Raw genomic sequence first — 20,834 nt, 5'->3', positions numbered from 1 at the left:
TTGGTCGCATAGGGACGTCCAGTTCGATACCAACAAAACCAAACTGGGATCCTCGTAAGCCTGGGCTGCTTGAAAGGTGGTATTAGTTCCCACAGTTGGTGGTGACCCAGTAGAGCATAAAGCGCCATGGGGTTCAGTACTATTATCAACGTTTTGGTGGAAGAAGGGTTCACGAACTTGTGAACATCGTTGGTATCTTCTGTCACGTATGCCAGAGCCTCTCGAACGTCATATCTATTCACAAATGTCTACTTGGTGGCCAGTTGATGTGAATGTTGGCTACTGAGCAAAGTCAGGTAGCTACGGCGGGCAACCCCATCGTTATTTATTGTGGTAGGATCTCACTCTGGGGAAGCCCCAGACATAGGAGTCGAGGCTAGTTTTCCAGGGTAAACCAAGTGGCGCGAAGTCCTTGATAGAACCTCCTCTATGTATTTCCCGAGTCTCGCTGTCGTTATTGGTAGTGGGCTGATGTAGGTGTGTCCCATGGGTATTCAGGTCGTACTTATGCTAATTACTTTACATGCAAGCTCCCGAGTTCGTTAGTAGGACTTCGGGTTGTCGGATTGTCAACGGACTCGTCCAGGACTCCGTGACCGTCTAAGCTGAAACGCGAGTGTTGGATCCATATGTTCGGACCCAGCTTATGACTCTACTTATTGCACTGTTCCAAGATGAAGACCAAGGCTTGGCGAAATTTAGCGTGCCCTCTGGATCACATCAACGATTCATGTATACTTCGGCTAGTTATACGGATAGTTACACGAGTAATGAAGGAATATCTGTTGCAGATCAGCGGACTAAAGTCGGAGTATCTTGAGTAGGGGAGGGCACAGACCACGGCCCATACGGCGGACTAAGGTCGGAGAATGTGAACGTACTCCATGCTAACCTCGAACTGCAGCAATAAATTAGCCAACGTTCGAAGTTTTGTCGTACATAGTGTCACATATAGCAGTACGAATACTACCTTAACTCGGGATTTATGCTACATGGTCCGAATGGCTATTAAACTTACAGCCCATAAGGATTTCAAGTGTTAGCTTGCCAACAGTAGTAAAGTAATAAGTATTTCCTTTCTTGTAGTTTTATTAGATAAAGATAGCCCTGTCTTTCCAAACAGAATATCTATAAAAAGAATCAGAGCCCAGTGAGGATAAAGAATCCCCATAAGCAAGTACATGGTTTATGTCTAAAACCCCTCAGGGCTGTGGATCGCCGCCGATCACGTAAATGAACCATTTGTTCGACCAAAACAGCATGAGATGACACAACGGTACGAATACACGCCCCCTGTCATTACAAGATTAAAAGTGGCACAGAGCAGGTCAATAGGTATATAAAGCGTCAACGCTGTCAGCTATTTTCTGAGACCATTCTTTCAATCCATCCCTTCCTCTAAGGTTTATACTTGTTAGCTCGCAATACCGACCATGGCAGCCATCTTCAGCATTTTCGGCGGTCTTTCGTGTCTTTTGGTAAGTGATCATGTTCGAAGTAAAATTTCTAAGACAGTTGCTTACATCACGTAAACTCCAAGGGGTTATATGGCTTCTCAACATCATATACCGCCTTCTTTTCCACCCGCTTGCACAGTTCCCAGGTCCCAAGTTGGCAGCTGTTTCTGACGTAGGTTACGTTCTCGCCCTTTGCGCATTTTCTGAGCTGATTTGGGTTCTGATAGCTCTGGTACGGCTTGAAATGGACATCTGGTCGATATCCGTTCATCATGGAAGAGACGCATCGCAAATATGGTAGGTAAATCTCTTTTCTCGGCCTCATCGAATTTTCTCAACATCCAAATATCTCCGGGCCCTTTCAGCCATTTCCTAACTCTGGTTTTATTATTATGAGCTGATGAGTTGTCCTTCTCAAGGCGATGTGGTGAGAATAGCCCCCAACGAACTATCCTTCGCAAATGTTCAAGCATACAACGATATTTACGGACATGCAACCAAAGGAAAGAAGAAGTTTATCAAGAGTGACTGGTATGATACATCAGGAGACCACCCTGGTATTGTCAGTGTCAGGGATCCCGCCCAACACTCGAGACAAAGAAAGTATCTGTCCCATGCATTCAGCGCGAAGTCTCTACGTGCTCAAGAAACGCTCATCCACCGCTACGTGGATATGTTCATTGGCCAATTGCGTAAGCTTGGTAATCCTAAGGGATCTGGCATCAATGTTGAGGAAGCCCTCAACTGGCTTACGTTCGATATTATTGGTAAGGTGTTTTCTTTTCATCCCTTCTTCGCGCTCTGATTGTTATAATCTAGGTGACCTTGCATTCGGCGAGTCTTTTTCTGCCGTCGCCGAAGGACGGCCCCATTTTTGGGTGTCGCTGATTATCGATGCAACTTATTTCAACATGCTCTCAATGTTGAGGAAACGCCTTCCAATAATAACCCTGTATCTGCCGTTTATTGTGCCAAAGGATTCGGGCAAAATGCATCGTAGGCACATGGAATTGACCAACCAGAAAATGCTCAAACGACTTGAGATGCCCAATTCTGAAGAGCGCGGAGATTTCTTCTCGCATCTATTGGCCAAGGGCGGCAATGATATTCCGAAGCACGAACTCCGCCAACAATCGCACACGCTCATCGTAGCCGGTTCGGAAACAACAGCTACGGGTCTAACCGGGATCGTCTATTGCCTCCTTTCGAATCGGTCTTGTCTAGTGAAACTCACCGACGAAGTGCATTCGCGATTCCAGTCGGAGGCCGAGATCACAGGAGATGCCACTGCGGAGTTGAAGTACCTCCATGCAGTCATTGAAGAAGGACTTCGGATTTTCCCCCCTGCGCCGTTCGGCCTTCCCCGTTTCTCACCCGGTGCTGTTGTCGACGGTCACTATATTCCTTCAGGTGTCGTTGTGAGTGTGGATCATTGGACTACTAAGCATGATGAGCGCTATTGGAAGGAACCGTATTCTTTTATCCCGGAGCGTTGGATTGACGAGAGTTTCTGCGACGTTAAGCAAGCAAGTCAGCCCTTCTCCCTTGGTCCAAGATCTTGTCTGGGCATCAATTTGGCGTATCTGGAGATGAGGATTATCCTGGCTAAGATGGTTTATCATTTCGATTGGGAATTGGTGAATAATAATGTCGATCTATTTAAGGATGCAAAGCTGTTTCTGTTGTGGAAAAAGCCGGCTTTGGTGGCGCGCTTCCATCCCCGTACATGAATAATAGTCTGTTTGGATGGGATGTTGAAAACTATAGTGAATAGCTGATTTTAACAGTTATATAGTGACTGTCTTATCATTGTGTGCTTTGGCTGCATGGTCTTGATCGTTAAGTTTCTCGTTTGGCTGAATGGTTTGGTCACTTGCTCCTTGCCAAGGTAGTTTTCGGAACCCCAATGTTACATGTGACTTAGTGGGGTACTAGACCTAACCTGATAAGGCTGGATGAGAAGCGAAGTTTCATTACATAAGATAATCTGTGAGTAGTTTGAACCAACCAAAAGCGAGTGTTTAGTATTTACTATGGGCTTTGGAGGCGAGGAGCCGTCACCGCCTCCTGTTTCTCCAGTTGTTCCTATGAATTGACAACTTGCCGCGGCAAAAACATTGATTGGATCGCTATGCCTTTGAAACAGAGCTCAAGAAAAGGCAAGCCCATAGCGAGGCGAGCTTGCGACCTATGCCGTAGCCGCAAGCTGCAGGTATGTGGCTTCTGGGATCGATTCCCCGCATCATGAAGTTGACGTTTGCATAGTGTATCTTCGAACACACAAGTCCAGGGCTGCCTCTGTCATGCACACGTTGTGCACAGGTCGAGATGCCCTGCACCTTTCTGACTACCCGTAAGCCTCGAGGCCCACCTAACCGGTAATTGTCACTCACAACTGACGGGCGATAATGAACACTTGCTGACATATCTGTGTAGCCGAGTGGCGGAAGCAAGAGCCCAAAGTCACACTGCTGATTGCAGCGGTTTAAGTGATGGAGAGGTCCCCGTGAATTGCTCTCCGGAAAGTCGGGCATCGACACTTATTGTACCCCTGACGATCGAGCATCTCTGCTCTGAGGAGTTGTTTGAAATGTTGATCTCAGACTATCTCGATTACCTTTATCCTCTCTATCCCATTGTACATCGACCGAGGTTTCGGGCAGATTTCCAAAACAAACGCTACCAGTCAGACCCAAGCTTCTACCGACTGTGCATTTCCCTGTCCGCCCTCACTGTCTCCTCTTCACCACACGATTTCCGACATTACGGGTTTCAACCTGAGGAGACAGCTATCAGCATATTAGAAAAGGCCCATCGTTTGGTTGTCCTTAGAAAGATGTCGCAGAATCCAGCAATCGGTATATTTCCCGGCGTGCAAGATATGCTATGCTCATACATACTGAGCGTGGCTTTTCATTGTTCAGGTCGTATATACCATGGATGGGTGCACGCCTCTGCGGCGGTCTTGTGCATGAGGAAACTAAGCTTCTTGAGGCAAGCACTGAATAATGATCTGGACCCGATAGACCTAGAAATATGCGAGCGAGCATTTTGGTTAATATTTATCATGATGGCGTACGTAAAACCTTCTGCGGCGTTCCAAAGCGCATTTAATTTTCACTTCACTAACTCTAGCAGCCACGACAGACTAGCGTATCCCGTATCCCACACCGGCATCAGTTACAATCCAGTCTGCATTGATTGGGATTTCCTTGTGTTACAGGAGGTCGATGATGTGAATCCCGGGGACATAGAACGAAGCGAAGAGCCCAGAGACACGCCGCTGATAGCTGGGTTCATCGCCTCGGTGAAACTATACCTCTGCGCAGCTGCACTGGGCCTAGATAAGCTACCTGGGAACCCGCGATATGGCCCTTTCTCGGCCTCTTCTTCATCAGAAACTTTAAAGAGCCCTGACGCCCAAGGACTCTCTCTTGAACAAGGCCTCGATATCGTACGCGCCGTGCGAGATGTGATCCAGCAGCTACCGGAGGAGTTTAGAATGTTCAACCTAGATGGAAACCCCAACAAAGGTCTCTTATCATTTGTCATCTTGAGGACGAATGTACATATGACGAGCCTTTTTATTCAAAGTATTATCCTTGCGACACTATCCGGCAGTAACCCATCCTTTCAACAGGACAACCGAAACCCGAGTTCCACAGGATCTGAGCACGGTCTCCTCTTGGAAGAAAGCCAGAATGCTAACCATCAACTGTTTAAGCTTCGCAAGGATATCGCCCAGGAATGTTGTGATATTATTATCATCACACCCGTCTCTGCTCTAAAAGCAAACGGCATCGCAGCTGTAGGTTTCCCCTGGAAGGTGCAGCAGATTTGACTCCGCCATGCTGGGATACTGGAAGAGGATGCTGAATAATTTGAATATATGCTAAGTTCTCTGTAGGTTTCAAAGCTTCGGGAGATCACTGCTACTTTATTAGGCTACAAAGTCAATTCCTCCTGTCCTGCTGACGAAGAAGAGCAAGTGCAGGCTTGTCTTAAATGTCTTATTAGTACTTTAGTTGAGATTGACTCTGTAAAGGAGGTTTACGAAGCTTATTAAGAGTAGAGGTTTTATTTTTATATTACTAACAAGCGTCCCTAGGAAAGGTATATGAGGCCTTAGGAAGAATAGCAATTGAAATCTGATTCTCTTGAGAAAACAGTTTAGTATGCGAAATTGGCGTACAACCCATAATTCGGCGTTTTCCTGGATCGGTTGAAGAGATTATAGTTTATGCTCACTACCTATAGTCATATTAAGTCACTTCATGACTTCAGCAGCTGAGGTCTGATGGTGGCGATTAGAACAGAATAGGAGCGGTTGCCTCGCAAAAGCCTCTATCTAATTGGATATCGAAACATAATCATGTCGAGCAATTTTTAAAAGAGCTCCAGACCCTAGGCCTAGATAATCCATCGCATTGGATACTCCAAGGTTCTCTTCAGTACCTTTCCTCCAATTTGACGTCCCTGCAGCTCGGCTGGCAAACAGTCTTGGGTTCTAGTCGCACTACACTCCGTGGTATATCTCAACAGTGCCGGAAGCTCAAGGTTCCTGTCGGCTCATGCAGACTCGGCACCACTGACAATCTGGAGAAGGCCTGTCGAAAATGGGCGAGCACACTGAGGACACTAAAAGTTGAGTTAGTAGCAGAGAATAAAGACTGAATCTCGCGATTAGTATTACATCTCAGAAGACTAAAAGTGTTATATCTAGGGAGAGGTTGCTATAGCTCCGTCGACAGCGTCTATACCGTTATCATAGTACGCCGTTGGAATGGATATAATGGATGTGGAAGGGATATATGATTTGTCTAGGCGTGGGACTCGCAAGGCATCAGATGCCGCAAACAAGTCTCTTGCCGACATGATCGAAGCACACTATTCTATCTTTCCATGTCAAAACTTTCCTTGGTGTTGAGGATGTCGTCATTTAGAGCCGCAAGAAGGCAAAAGGTAGTGGATACTCAGACATAGATTGCCTGATGGGCTATGGCGTCCAGATATCGATGGCTTTTGGGCCTAATGCCCTGAGTTGGATGATTTTGCAAAGGATTCCGAGGAACATACATATCAGTTGAGTGAATGGACAGACCGAAGATAGTTGAGGATTTATATGTGGTCATGGCAAGAGGTGCTCTTGGATGGTCTCATTATTAACGTTAACACTCACGATTTCCCAGCGAAATACATCAAGCCAACACAAAAGAAATTCTCAAATAACTCAAGGTTTTGGAGAGGTACTTATGAAGCCTCAATAAGGACAAATTTCCCGATTGGAACAGCCTTCAAAATTTTTGTGAAATTCATACGATTATCATGTTATGGATTTAGTGATCTATCTATGACGGAACCTTCTTATTTGACGTTGTCCTTACTGCCAGTAAGATCAGCTATGACAGTGTACCGAGAACAGTCATGCCCAATAGACGAGTACTGTGACTTCAAAGGAGCATGATTACTGTATAAGAGTGCCACAAGCGTCCCCGTGATTGTCTGAGATTCTATAGCTTTCCCTAAGTCAATGGAACTTGGTGATCGGCATGCATACAAGACTACGTTTCGCGCAGTGAATGCAATAAAACACTAAACCCTATCATTCTATATGCCTCTATTGCTATATAAGATAAAAAATGCACGAAATGAAACCAACTAAAAGTAAACGTTGACTCGGCTTCAACATGATAGAGAAAGATTCCAAGACCTGTGCATGATCTTTCAACCTTCCTTTCAGCTTCTTTCGATCAACATCTTGCACGGCGACATTATCCTCAATGGCCAAAACAGCGGCTGCCCCCGCACTCTGCCCCATGATCATATAGACAGGCTCCATGCGGATTGCAGACAGAGCAATGTGCGTGGCGCTCATTGTCACGGGGTTGACGAAGTTGGTGGCGTCCTCCCTCTTGGGAACGATTGATCCATAAGGGACGCTGAAAGGCCCTGGATTGGGAACGTGAATCAGACCTTCGTCATGTATCCGGTCATTGATAACGACACGTTCGACCTGATGGACGTCAAGGGTATAGTACCCAACTGCAACGACAGTGTCGTTATCATACGGCTTCGGGTGCTGAATGTCGGCTTGTGTCATGGTATACACGCCGTCCATCCGTCGAGCCTCGCGAATGTATATCTCGTATGGCCAGTTGCCGTTGTCAGTCCATTCATCCTTCGCGTAGCCCCAGGCACTGGTGTTCTTGCGAATAAAGTCCGGTACATCTTTGTGGTTCGCTAATGTCCAGAGAAGTCCTTGCGCCCAGATCTTGTGCCGTTTCGCAGCAGCTTCCCGCTCCTCGTACGAATACTCAGCATAATTGGATGTCTTGTTATAGCTTCCGCCTATCAGATCAGTACTGATTTGGCCAGCCGCATTGGTGTCGGTTTTGAGATTCGGCATGAGTTGTGTCGTGAAGAACGGGCCGAGATAACCAGTCTTGATATATCTGATCAAGATCTTGTAATCGGACTCGTTGTAGCCATCGGGTTTGAAGAATTCCACCTTGTTGTCATCCTCTCTCGTTAAAGATAACCGGTAGTTGAAGGCTTGAAGACGATGATCTTTCTTGCCGCGCGACTCCAAAGCGGCGAACTTGGTGATCACGCGACCAACCCCGGGGAGCAGACCGCTATCAGGATCATCAGGATCATTGTATGGGTCAATTGCAGCCAGTCTTCTGGGCTCGTTAAAGTGAATACCGGCGGCCGACTCATCAAACTCCTGCTTGTCTTCGCGCCCAACGCGATATGATATACCTGCTGTCTCCATGAGGTCGCCTTCGTAGCCAGCATCAATAAACATCTTTCCAGAGAAAGTTGACCCGGACCGCGTTTGGAATGATTTGATGACGGTCCCATCCTTCTTTACGCCGCTGCTAGTACGAAGGATGGACTCATTTCGAAAGACAGGAATTCCCTCATCCTTGATCCATTTCTCCAAGATCTCCTCAGCTACTTTGGGCTCAAACGTCCATTGAACCTTGTCGCCAATAGCCGGTCCAGGCTGCGCCTCGATATGTTTTGCGAGATAGTCGTCTCGTGTTTCACGCGTCCATGCGTCGTCGTTGTCGTAATATTCGTACACTTTGCCGTAAAACTCCCTGGCAATTCCACCAATGGTATTTCCATCCTTCGAGTCCGTCCAGCCCAACCCCGAAGTAGTAAGACCGCCGATTCGTGATGTCGGAAAGACTAAAGTGGCGGTTCTGTTCATACGAACCGTTTGAATGGCAGCAGCCAGCGCGGCAACCGTGTTGCCATAGATGATCACGTCAGATTCATGAGAAGTCGCTGATATGACGCCAACTGTGAAAGAAGCAAGGATGTAAAGACAGACGATATGTACAGACGCCATTATTACAAGAGTGACCTGGCTGCTTCACGCAGCTCAGGCAGTAGAATCTTCAAGACAAAAAAAAACACGTAAAATAAAGGAGTGAAGAAACTAATTTGGCGCCGGGAAACGGCGCGCATTTTGACTTTGGGATGATGCATTTGCTGACGTGCTTCTTATTTTACTTAAGTGGGGCGGATTACCGCGGACGGCGATTCCTTGATTAAGGAGTGAGGATCACAATCTACCAATCGGCTGAGTCCGATCAGCACAGTGTTCCAGTGATTGGCTCTCCAATCTCTCTCCCAATCTCACACCGGCGGTCTGCCAAGATAAGGCTGTCGTTATCGCTCCCAATCCTACCCAAGCAGTTGGTAGCCGATAAGGCATACATGAGGAAATGTATGCCGTTACTACCCTGCAGTCACATTTAACATGTATATGTTTCAATGTCATTTTTAACAGCTTGGACCTCATAATATTCATATCGTGAGTTCATGATCGCCCTGCTGATCCACAATGCTATCTTGGCGACAAGAAAGTTGATCAGTCCCGTTATGATCCGCTAATGATTGATCATCAATCTCCATAACAACCTCTCAAGCCTCGAAAACAGAATAATAAGCTCCAACCTATTTATCACTGGAATACATTCAAGACTAACAATAAATACTATAATTCTTCATTCATGTAAATTAATGGATATTATGTTTAAATTTTATATCAAAAGCTGGACATAAAAGGGTCATATTATCTGTTACTATTTGATATAAGGAACTACTGCATCCTGACTTCACTTAGTCCCACGATGTAAACGAATGGGCTGTTATGCAATTTTGCTCTCAAATGAACCAAATCCCATCAACACGAGTTTGGTACGTGCAATTTGGAAGAGCGATGGCAGACCCCATTATCCTCTGACCCAGTGAAGATGAAGAATAAATATCGCCTGGTAACTGATAAGAATGATAGGTGTTTTCTGGCCTGCCATAAGAACCGGTCGCGTTGCAAGATCGACTGCAAATATTAATTCTAATAGACTTAAAATACTATAGAAACGGCAAGAGGCATATTCTCATTGAAATAATGACCTCTTTCCTTTCCCGCCTGAACTGAATTTGTAACACCTGCTCTCTATGCTATTGATGAGTGTAGTCACAGCTAAGATCACAGCATACAGAATGTTGGTAGGCTATTCCTCAATAATAACGGATAAGCTCATAGACAAAGAAGTCAATGAATAATTTTGTCCTAATGACAAACAAAGATCTACAGCAACTGTGAACTAAGAACACCGTTCCAGGTTGTACATAAGTCTGTCGGATGAAAAATCTAGGCTCTATCATAACTTGCAGTTTCCTTATGTTCTGACCCTCCGGCTCCATCCAAACCATTCCAGTAGCCGAACTTGATGGATTGTCTCTCACTGAATAAATAGTTAGTCGGCGTTGCAACTGAGAAATGTCGTCTGTGAGCTTACGTTGTTACCGACACCACCGCGGCATTTTTCAATGGCGCTGCAGCCCCGGTTATATGGGTTGGCTTCAGCACCAGGACGGCAGTTCGCGGCCGAGGCGCCCCTGAGTGAACAAGGGACACCGTCGTGCTTGAGGGCGCCATATGAGATCTCACCGCTCTGAGGCGCGGCTGCAGGTGCTGCAGTGACGAGAGTGATGAGGGATAATGTAATGATAGAGAACTTCATGCTGACTGAGAAGAGTTGATAGATGAAGGAGTGATGTATGCTTGCGAGATAAAGAGGCTGTTGTGTGGAAGAAACAAGAATAGTTTTTGAACATGTTGGTAAGAGATGAATGTGGGATATTTATACTGTTAGGTCTGCTAGAAAGACAAGAAAATGCCGGCAGTTGAAAGAACTTAGTCCATCTATACGAGGACTCACAAACCTTGATGCTTAGAAATTCTGGTTAGGAGCATCATGAGATTCAGATTAACACTACGCCCGTATTACAACTTTGGCCAGAACCCACAAGGGTAGGAAGCTTTGGCTCGACTGAACTAATCAAGGTACAGCCTGTTAGGGTCCCCTTTCATTCGCCACATTGAGGAGATGAGAGAGAACTTGGAAAAGGGGACTCCAAGTCCAGAGACAGCTGCTTTCGTTGGCATGTTTACCAAATCTATCCGTTCGAATGTGTTGCATCTTTCATCCCGGCTTCCCCATAGTAAGTCGTCCACTGCTGTTTACACTGGAACCCTGCTGGAGTTCTTTGATGAAATGGTTGTATATGGTACTGTATTCCATGAACGCCTGGTGTCCTACAAAGTGGAGGATTCTTTTGTTCTCCCGCCCCTCAGAAGGCTCTGTTCACTTACACCCAATGTTGCATAATCGGCCCGTTATTTTAGTGGTTTGACTACGATGCCCCTTGGTAACCGATCTTATTGGAGGCCATGGCTGTTGATGTGTAGAAACTTTCGCAAGCTCGTACTGAACCCCTGCAAGGTCTCTTACTCTCATAGCTGGGGACCCGGGAGGAAGCAAAAGACTAGGGTCCCGCGGGACGTTTGTAAACCCAACGACCGGGAAAAGGTCTGGGGAATACTCTCCACCTTATGAAAATAAACTGCCGAGAAACGCTCGGACGGGGGCTATATTACAAGCTCACACGGGATTCCGGGAAGCCCATTGAATATCGTGCCGGCTCCCTGATCCAGAATTCCTTGATAGCTCAGAAGACTGAACCCCTTGGATAAGCCCCCATCATACAGAACCCCTCCAGTGGCACCTCTGCAACAGCAATCCTCGGGTTTTCGGCCGCAATCCCACGAGCATCTCCAGTCATACACCCAAAAGATGCCGTGTTAGCAGATGGATCGTATGATTTGTGTGCAACGCCTGCTGGGATGACAAAGAGATCTCCCACGTTGACCTCGAGCTCCAGTCCTCCATCTTCATAGGCTGTTCCAGAAGTATGCTCTTGTGGATCATCGCTTAAGTCTGCAACACCCCAGCGGATTCGGCCAGGGCCGGAGACAACTACCATAACTTCGTGGGACTGGGAATGATAATGGGAACGCTGATGTTGACCGTATCTAACGACCCATTGTACGTCCCACTCATTGCTACAAAAAGTATCGAATGCTCTGGTACGATCGACTTGACCGTCTTTGACAAAAGCGTTCTTGTAATGGAGTAGTGGTTTGGGTGAATTAGGGATCAGCTTGGTTGGCTTCAAGTGGTACTGAATTGGCTCTGGCAAGTTCCCCATGGTGACAATGAAACAGTAGTACGCTCCAGGCCTTTCTTAGACGTGAATTGGAGGAGGGCAATGGAATTAAATGTCAATGGAATGAGATCGTAGCACTTGTCGTTCAATGACTCAACAGTATGATTGCGTGGGATGATGGTTACACAATGCCCCTTTCTTATCGACCACTACTTATATCCTCCGGATGGCAAATGGGGAGAGGTTGTATTCCACAATTCTCAGTGAAAGATATCACATTGGCTTGCGTGTCAGCGGCTCACAAGGCTAACGGTTAGCTATTCCGAGAATTGCGGGGAGCTAGCGCTCGGAGTTGCTAACCGCTGATAATCGGGAACCTTAACCGTGATATCATTAACCAAATGAAGGACAGAATACGCGACATTTACATCTAGAACCGCGGGGTAATGCATTAGGCTTATCTCCTTTCGTATCTCCCGGTGATCTTGTGGCATGAATGCTATGATACCGAGCGGCCAGACACCCACGCGTGGAGGTCCCTTGACTCGGTAACTGGGCCCTTGTGTTTCTTTACCATGATTTAGCCCCTTGATAAAATGAAACTGCCGTGAAAGATAAGCTCTGCTCACCCATATAAACCATCATGTCGCAGGTCTTGTCCTTGGAACAAATTACCTGACCTCTATCCCGCAACTCACGATGCCTAACGCTCTTGGAGACAGTGGCGGCAAATTGCCGAGCTTTCTTTCCAACGGCAACTTTGTCAGCAATACTTCATTCTCAACCAAGGAAGGACATCATAACACCAGTGGGAAAGAAACATCACAGCCAGCGGTTAAGGAAATTCCTAAACCCTGGGTCTCACAACGATGTACAGATCAGGCTCGTCCACTCAAGGTTATCTACATTGGTGCCGGGATCTCCGGCATCTGCGGTGCCATTGAGTTCAGAAAACAAGTCCCTAATCTGGAGCTTGTCATCTATGAGAAAAATCCTGAGCTCGGCGGGACATGGTATGAGAATAGGTAAGTCCGTGTAACTTCAGTGGCTGAAGGTTAAAGTTGACATGACCGTCTATAGATATCCTGGCTGTGCCTGTGGTGAGCATCTACTACCAAGGGCTTATGTGTAGTATTGTATTGACCAACTTTAGATGTCCCCGCACACGCATACCAATTGACCAGCGAGTCTTCCCCGCGATGGTCTTCCTTTTTTGCCTCTGCACCCGAGATCCTTCAGTACTGGAAAGACGTGGCCACTAAATACGACATCAGGAAGCACATAAGATTCCAGCAGAAGTGTACTGGCGCTCGATGGAGCGAGACCACCAATAAGTGGTTTGTCCAGCTCAAAGACTTGACGGCAGGTCTTGAGTATGAAGACTCCGCCGATGTGCTTGTTACAGGCGAAGGCGTCTTGAATGAGTGGAGATGGCCTGATATCAACGGCATCAAGTCTTTTCAGGGCCAGCTCCTTCATAGTGCAAACTGGGATTCCAACGTTGATCTCAAGGTAAGACGTCACGCTCAGACAGACGGTGGAAAACCTTTCACTGACCATAAGCCATCGAACAGGACAAGTCGGTTGCTGTTATTGGAAACGGCAGTAGTGGACTCCAGATTGTTCCCGCAATACTACCTCACGTTAAGCACATGGATCACTACATACGCGGCAAATCCTGGATCGTCGGCCTCTTTGGAGATCCAGAGACGAGACAGCGTATCAAAGAAGCGGGCGGCAACTTCCAGTATTCCTCAAATGAGATTCAAAACTGGGAGACAGATCGAGAGGCATATCTGAAGTACAGACGATCCATCGAGCACAACATCAACAAGAACTTCGGTGTTCTCTTCAGCGGGACCCCACAACAGACCAATCTCCGGCTTGTAGCTCAGGAGTCCATGACCCAAAGACTCAAGGAAAGACCTGACATCTATGAGCACCTTCAACCCGACTTCTCTCCTTATTGCAAGCGCATGTCACCTGGACCAGGATACCTCGAGGCCCTGGCATCTCCAAAGGTTGACACCATCACCTCTGGCATCACAAAGATTGATGAGACAGGAATCTTCACTGCAGATGGGCAACATCATCCAGTTGATGTGATTATCTGTGCGACTGGCTTCCAAACCTCACCCGCCAGCCGAAGCTTTCCCATTTATGGTGTTGGTGGAGTAAACTTACGTGAGCGCTTCCAAAAACGCCCAGAGACATACCTGAGCGTCTGCACAGATGGTTTCCCCAACTTCTTCCAATCAATGGGTCCAAATTCGATGCCCGGTGCAGGCAGTCTCTTGCTTGTGATCGAGAAGACAAATACCTACATCGCCAAGATCCTAGCTCGAATGGTATATGACAACATTGCGCGCATTGAGCCAAAGCGAAATATGGTTCAGGCATTTACTGATTACTGCGACAACTTCTTCAAGCAAACCGTCTTTGCAGAGGAGTGCAATTCTTGGTACAAGACATACGAGACTGGGGCTTCGCGTGAGGAGCAGAAGCGTGGGCGGATCACGGCACTGTGGCCGGGCAGCAGTTTGCACTGCGTGCGGACTTTGAGTCGTCCTCGGTGGGAAGACTTTGAGTACAAGTATTGCGATGATAATGAGTTTGGGTGGTTTGGAAATGGATGGACATTGGCAGAGAAATTTGTTACCGATGACTTGGAGTCCTTGACGTGGTACCTAAATGATACCAATGTCATGGAGAAGATAGTGGCATAAGATACTTGGACGGGATATATGTTTATCAATAAAGGTTTAGCATGATCAGGAAGTTAAAGAAGCCCATCAATCGCCGGATTCATGCCTAAGAATGAGCTGTCTTAATTGAATTGGTCTAAGTTTAGAAGTGACTTATTATTAATTACCTAAAGTTACAAAATAATTAAAAGTCTCCAAGATGCCTTAGAGGTAGGTTATAAATCTTAAAATAAAACAGTAAAAGCAATCTAAACGATGTGCGGTACTCTATATTAATGCGATCTGTTGCAACAAGGGATAGAACTATTCCTTTTTATCCTTTCTCCTCCTAGGGACCCGAGCCAGCCAGTAGATAGCAACTGCAGCCGCACAGTTGAAGAAAACATAAACCCAAAGCAGCCCAAAGTCTCTCCAGCGATTGTCGAAGCTAACGTTAATCCCCTTCAAGAACGTATTGGTATCTACCATAGGGCAGTATTGACACTGCGTTTTGCTGCCTGCGGTCTCACCAACAAGATAACCACCCATATTGGACATGTAATCCGACAAAAACTCCTCACACGTACCATTCGCGGGCTTGAACTCCAAGATCTCGTTGTCGGCACAAGTAACAGGCGCATTGGCAAGTGTTGTGCCGAGGAAACCTTCGACAACGTATGTGAAAGGATTGACGCGGTACATGAAGATCCAAAAGCCGGGCAGAGCATCAGGGCCAGCGAGGACACCGCAAAACGCGAACATCATAATGAATAGCAAGTTCATGACGCCCCCTGCAGTATCAGCGTTGGGGAGTCCGGCGATGATCATGTGGGCGAAGGATGAAGCGAGTAGGAAGAACATCCAGACGTGAAGGAAGATGGTGATGCCACGAGAATGTACCTCATTCGTGTACTCAGCGTTACGGTAGAGGCCGATGGGGAAGTACCAACAGATGAAGGCAAAGATACCGATGAACTAGACGGGATGTTAGAACTGGCCTGTCTGAGGAAGGGTCAAATAGCTTACCGAATTCCAGACTATCTCGACAGTCAGATTGGCAAACATGAATGACTGCCAAGAGTATGTTTTCGCGGGCCGCTCGCGAGCTTCGTAAAGAGTCCTCTGCTCCACAAAGGCCGGCATCATTTGTTCAGCGACCTGCGAAAAGATGGTCAAGAAGATGAATACTCCGAACATCTGATTCTGGAGACCGCGCATTGTGTTTTCGCCATCCATAACCGAAAGACCGATAAATAATGACTAGATAGAGGTCAGCATCTATAAAAGAATGAAGAGGAACGTGGGAGGACTTACTGCTCCGACTGTAAGAATAGCCTTGGAGTACATATAGCCTGGGCTTCTCCAGTACTGAATAAAAAGACGTTTAGTGACCTCCCATAGCTGCGTGGATAGAGGCGAAGCAAACTCGTTATACTCGGAGGGGTCAGCGCCGCCTGATAGAGGTATCGGCGACGGGTGTGACGTCTTAAGGGACTGAAGCTCATTCTGTACCTCCCTGTACTCTGGAGACTGCCTCCATGCAGCAGGCCAGTCGACGTCAGTATGAGTACCCGGTGCCGCCCCAATGACCTCCAGCATATGCTCTGCTGGGTTGGCCTTGGGTGGCAGAGGCGGGCCCCCGTTGCGAGTGAAGTAGTCCATCAAGATCTGCGAATTCTGACCTATTTGACCAAAATAGACAGTCTTTCCTCCCTTCGCGAGGAGAAGGAGTCGATCGAACCTTTGGAAAAGCATAGCAGAGGGCTGATGAATGGTGCACAATATCGCTTGGCCGCTCTTGGTCAATTGCTCCATCAAGTCGCAAATAGACCATGAGGTCTGACTGTCCAGTCCAGAAGTCGGCTCATCAAGAAATAGTAAGAGCTGGGGACGTGCGACAAGCTCAACCGCAATCGTAAGTCTCTTGCGCTGTTCAACATTGAGGCCTTCGCCTGGAACACCGATAATTGCATCTGCATAGGCATCCATTCCGAGGAGCGAAAGAACAGTCTCGACGTAGTTCAGCCGTTCTTGCTTGGAGTACTTGGCTGGCTGCCGAAGCATGGCACTAAATCGAAGCGCTTCTCGTACCGTTGAACTGGCCTGATGCAGATCCTGTTGAGTCACATAACCCGTCTTCCTTTGGAAGGAAGAGTCACGAGAATGACCATTAACAAGCATATCGCCGGAAACAACACCCATCGTCACTCGACTGGCTAGGACGTCGAGAAGGGTGGTTTTTCCAGCACCTGAGACACCCTGTGAATACGTTAGTAAAGTCTGAATGGTGAAAGTGAAGTACCAGGCTAGGGGAGGAAAGAAGACTTAGAACCTTGACCCTAAGGGATGAAAATAATTAGGTAAGTCTAGCCTAGGCTTAGGGGACTTTTGACATCCTATCAAGGCCCTATGTTTTCTTGCTCCCTAGGCCAGGGCAGTATAGAAGGTATTCACCATGAGAGCTGTCAAGGTTCCGGGTTTGACCCAGCCATCGACATGATCCAAAATCCTGCGCGTCTCGCTCTTGATCTTGACGTCGTAGCAGACATCCTTCCAATGGAACACAGACGTTTGCTTCTCGACCTCGACCTTCTCACTTGAAGAGCCAGACGCCTCTTGCTTTCCTGTAGGCGTAGGAAGACCCCACTCTTCATCGTTGACCCGCTTGCCAGAGACCTTATGTATAGCCTCCCGGAGAAAGACCAAAACTTCGCCCTTTGAGCGCTCTGAAGCGACATACTCGGTAGTCCAAAGGTGAAGAGCCATAAAGAAAACAGTCCAGGCGATTATAATACCGAAGTTCCTCCATCGGTGGCTGTTGACAAACCCAAATGAGGCCTTCAAGTAATCCTCTCCCTTGACAAACGGTTGACCGGGAACGGATCCGGGCACGTTGCACACGTATTCGCCGTTGCCCAAGTTCTCGTAACCAGGACCATGCGGGACAAAGTCGGAACACGGAAACTGTTGACCGACAAATTCGATCAAAAATACGCTCTGCAGTCCGTAATAGACAGGATTGACCCATCGGATCCAGCCGAGCCAGTTCTGCATGTAAGCCGGCGGGATCGCAAAACCGGAATACAGGACCAAGGCCAACAGAATGATGCAGGCGGGCGCCAACGCCTGCGCGATGGACTTGGTTGCAGAGCCAATCAACCGGAACATCATTGACATACAAAGAGTTATAGAGAATGATAAAAGAAGAAATGCGAAAAACGGGCCCGGTTCTCGGCGCAGGTTACACATGAAGTATAGCGTGCAATTGAGAAGGATCGAGTTGACGATTTTGTAGGGAAGATCGGTTGCCATCGCCGAAAGGGCCTCGGCACTCGGGTGATAGAAAGCGTACCGAGACTGTTTTTCGACGACTTTCCGCTTCGCATACAGAGTCATAATCTCGAGGATGCTCGCGAAAGCGTTGATTAGGACGATGAAAAATAGCAAAATGGTTCGACGGAAGAAGCTCGTGGTGTTGAAGGGGAGGTTATAGAAGATGCTCGAGATAATCAAACCCTCGAACAGGTTACTGATGAGCATTGTAAGAGTGATGCTAGGGTCCCCGATCAACATAGTGAAACCTCTCCAGAGGTTAATGGTATACTGCTGCAAATAAGAAAGGTTGAAGGGAGATCGTTCTCTCTGGGCTGCAGCTTGATCGAGCCTTCGTGATTCAGAGAATTTCTGAAGATCCGGTCCGTCAAATGGATGTTGTTCCATGTAGTAGTCTATCTCATCGATAAGCCTCGATCGTTGCTGGCTTTGCTGCCACGCTCGCGCGAATTCGTCCGACGTTCGAGGTGGGTTGGCTCCCTGACGGACTATTCTCTCAACGGGGTTCGTCATTGAAGTGAGGAAATCGGCCGTCGTCTGTTGTTCGGGGCAAATGAAGCCGAGGTTCTCGAAGTAGGCTTGGGCCTCGTCTGTCTTTCCGAAAAAGATTTGACGGCCCTCGTACAGGACGATGACCTTGTCAAATAGCTAGAAACAAGTTAGCCACGGAGGTAGATTGAAGAATGCGTGGAATACCTACATCATAGGCACTCTGAGGCGCTTGGTAGATTGCGACGCAAGATGCGATACCAATAGTATCAGCTTGAGTACGCAAGACGCGACAGAACTCAACAGCGTTGGCGCTGTCGAGACCTCGTGTACTGTTGTCCCAGCACTGAAGAGGAGAGTATCCCAGGGCGGCTTCGGCGATTGTGACCCTCTTACGTTCGCCACCGCTGATACCACGGACATAGTCGTCACCGACTCGCGTATTCTTGGTATGTGAAATGCCAAACATTGCCATAATAACATCACGAAGATGCTCGGCATACTCTCGAGCGGTGACGCCGTGGGGCAGCTTGTCCTTTGGAGGACATCGGCATCGAGCAGCAAAATAAAGCGTATCGCCGACAGTCAGATGAGGGAAATGGTGGTCGACTTCCGCAGTGTAGATGGCTTCACCTCGGTAGGCTTTCTTCATCTGCTCAGGCCGGATACCCTGGTAGTTTAAGATTGTATCGTTGCCAAAATGGAAGCCATGAGTCTCGCCTGCAATACTGCGAAGCAGGGTCGAGCAACCAGAACCTGGAGGACCGAGAACACATAGCATCTCTCCAGACTCGACGTACCCATCAATATGACGGAGGATGTCAATGCGCTGGCCCTTGTCCCCAAATAGCTTTCTGGCGAAACTCGAAGCCTTGAGGACGATGTTGGTCAGAGTATTCTGAAAGTCTGTCGCTTGGCCAAAACCGTATGCGTTGAGGTTCTTGAACGCGATACCGGCGGTGCGAGGAGTACTGCCATCAGCAGCTTCGGTTCGGGTCTTGAGATAAGCCTTTGCCCATTTCTTGGAGTTGAAATGGGGGCTTTGCGGATCAAGAGGACCGCCATCACTCAAGGGGAATAATGGCCCATGGCCTGATGCAGCAGATTGACTGGTGAATCTACGTGCCAAATCATGGATTTCCTCCTCGTAGTCAGGCTCATCAGATAGGTCGTTGTCCCGTGTTCTGTCGCCCAAAGTGCCAGAGGACATGGAAGGGGCGTTACTAGGACGCGGATTGTTTGGGGAATTCATCTGGTCTTGGGTCAAGCAATTTGGATGAAATTTTCGGAGGAAATCTTGGATAATGGGTAATTTGATAGTGACTGCAAACGGAATAATGGTGATAGGATCGTTGATGTCAAGTCAATGGTATGGTTTGTACTGGGTTGTCTTATAAGTCGCAGTAAGAGGCATATTAAAGACGTGGACTGAAAGAGATTTTTACACCGAAGAGTCACTATTTTCAACCTTAATCTTCCGTAGCGACGGACACCCGCCGCCCAGACATACCGGCCTTGAAATTCCGTCATGATACATATCGACTTGAAGGCCGGACGGAGGGGAGGACCGAAATAGTGGGGCTTTGCGGTATCTCGGACTGTCCGAGCACCGGGCCACTTCCCCTTTTGTGGAAGATAGCGCCACAGACTCATCCCTATCTAACAGATCGACGAGGGACATCTTGGCATCATCATTGTTTAGGTTTATCTGTTGCAAATCTGTCACTTTGCCAAGTCCAAGCCTGGGAACGGGTTTCGCGGAATCCGTGATAGGTAGCTACGGACCGACTGTATGTAAGCCTCAGCTTCAGCTAGCTTGTCCTAAATTTATGGAATACCCCTAAGGCAGCTCTAAACTTTTGGTAGTTTTATAAATTTAGGTCATTAATAATAAGTCGCTTCTAAACTTAGACTAACTCAATATGATTTTACAGTAGAAAGTACATCCGCCAAGAGGTTCGTTATATTTCTCTCTCAGTCGAAGCGAGGAGAAATAGGCCTCCTAGTCAGCGAAGGTAGCTAATACACCCCTACTCACAAGACACTAGACACAAGATACCTTGGCCGGCAAAGCCGTGACATTGGGCTGGATCGGCCAGCATTCAACAGTACCTGTGTCCAGGTTTACACATTTCATGACATGACACAAAAGGATTGGATTTCACTGTGCTCTAATGGATTATGTTCCAGGCACGTCCCTACTCGATGGCATAGAACAGCTATAGAAAATGGGAAGTATTGCAGGTCATGGTAGTATTCTTGGGCATGGAGCTGGCCAATGATGGGCTTCTCTAATAAGCCCTAAATCTACTAAGTATTTTTATGAAACTATGACTATACC

General features: G+C 47.4%; 7 protein-coding genes; 3 read left to right on the top strand and 4 right to left on the bottom strand.

Moving 5' to 3' along the window:
• Nucleotides 1-1,433: 1,433 nt before the first annotated feature.
• Nucleotides 1,434-3,187, top strand: FFUJ_14830 (related to isotrichodermin C-15 hydroxylase (cytochrome P-450 monooxygenase CYP65A1); the record flags this gene model as incomplete). XM_023576818.1 has 5 exons in its annotated part: nucleotides 1,434-1,482; nucleotides 1,541-1,629; nucleotides 1,685-1,754; nucleotides 1,877-2,224; nucleotides 2,277-3,187. The coding sequence occupies 5 exons, from the start codon at nucleotides 1,434-1,436 to the stop codon at nucleotides 3,185-3,187; spliced, it is 1,467 nt and encodes a 488-aa protein (XP_023429993.1).
• A 401-nt stretch (nucleotides 3,188-3,588) lies between these two features.
• FFUJ_14829 (uncharacterized protein) lies at nucleotides 3,589-5,298 on the top strand (the record flags this gene model as incomplete). XM_023576816.1 has 4 exons in its annotated part: nucleotides 3,589-3,669; nucleotides 3,723-3,835; nucleotides 3,894-4,532; nucleotides 4,596-5,298. 4 exons carry the CDS (start codon nucleotides 3,589-3,591, stop codon nucleotides 5,296-5,298), a joined length of 1,536 nt encoding a protein of 511 aa, XP_023429992.1.
• A 1,782-nt stretch (nucleotides 5,299-7,080) lies between these two features.
• Nucleotides 7,081-8,817, bottom strand: FFUJ_14828 (uncharacterized protein; the record flags this gene model as incomplete). The annotated part of the gene is made up of 1 exon (XM_023576815.1): nucleotides 7,081-8,817. The coding sequence occupies one exon, from the start codon at nucleotides 8,815-8,817 to the stop codon at nucleotides 7,081-7,083; it is 1,737 nt and encodes a 578-aa protein (XP_023429879.1).
• Nucleotides 8,818-10,128: 1,311 nt separating this feature from the next.
• FFUJ_14827 (uncharacterized protein) lies at nucleotides 10,129-10,501 on the bottom strand (the record flags this gene model as incomplete). XM_023576814.1 has 2 exons in its annotated part: nucleotides 10,129-10,218; nucleotides 10,277-10,501. The coding sequence occupies 2 exons, from the start codon at nucleotides 10,499-10,501 to the stop codon at nucleotides 10,129-10,131; spliced, it is 315 nt and encodes a 104-aa protein (XP_023429991.1).
• Nucleotides 10,502-11,489: 988 nt separating this feature from the next.
• On the bottom strand, nucleotides 11,490-12,029 carry FFUJ_14826 (uncharacterized protein; the record flags this gene model as incomplete). Its single annotated transcript, XM_023576813.1, has 1 exon — nucleotides 11,490-12,029. One exon carries the CDS (start codon nucleotides 12,027-12,029, stop codon nucleotides 11,490-11,492), a length of 540 nt encoding a protein of 179 aa, XP_023429990.1.
• Nucleotides 12,030-12,686: 657 nt separating this feature from the next.
• Nucleotides 12,687-14,713, top strand: FFUJ_14825 (monooxygenase-like protein; the record flags this gene model as incomplete). XM_023576812.1 has 4 exons in its annotated part: nucleotides 12,687-13,012; nucleotides 13,068-13,087; nucleotides 13,141-13,499; nucleotides 13,562-14,713. The coding sequence occupies 4 exons, from the start codon at nucleotides 12,687-12,689 to the stop codon at nucleotides 14,711-14,713; spliced, it is 1,857 nt and encodes a 618-aa protein (XP_023429878.1).
• Nucleotides 14,714-14,995: 282 nt separating this feature from the next.
• On the bottom strand, nucleotides 14,996-19,703 carry FFUJ_14824 (probable ABC1 transport protein; the record flags this gene model as incomplete). XM_023576811.1 has 5 exons in its annotated part: nucleotides 14,996-15,646; nucleotides 15,698-15,931; nucleotides 15,986-16,930; nucleotides 17,126-18,652; nucleotides 18,705-19,703. The coding sequence occupies 5 exons, from the start codon at nucleotides 19,701-19,703 to the stop codon at nucleotides 14,996-14,998; spliced, it is 4,356 nt and encodes a 1,451-aa protein (XP_023429877.1).
• Between the last annotated feature and the right edge of the window lie 1,131 nt (nucleotides 19,704-20,834).

Source organism: Fusarium fujikuroi, chromosome FFUJ_chr04, assembly GCF_900079805.1.
Source record: "Fusarium fujikuroi IMI 58289 draft genome, chromosome FFUJ_chr04".
In the NCBI taxonomy this organism is placed as follows: Eukaryota; Fungi; Ascomycota; class Sordariomycetes; order Hypocreales; family Nectriaceae; genus Fusarium; species Fusarium fujikuroi.
This window is presented reverse-complemented; position numbering and strand designations above follow the sequence as displayed.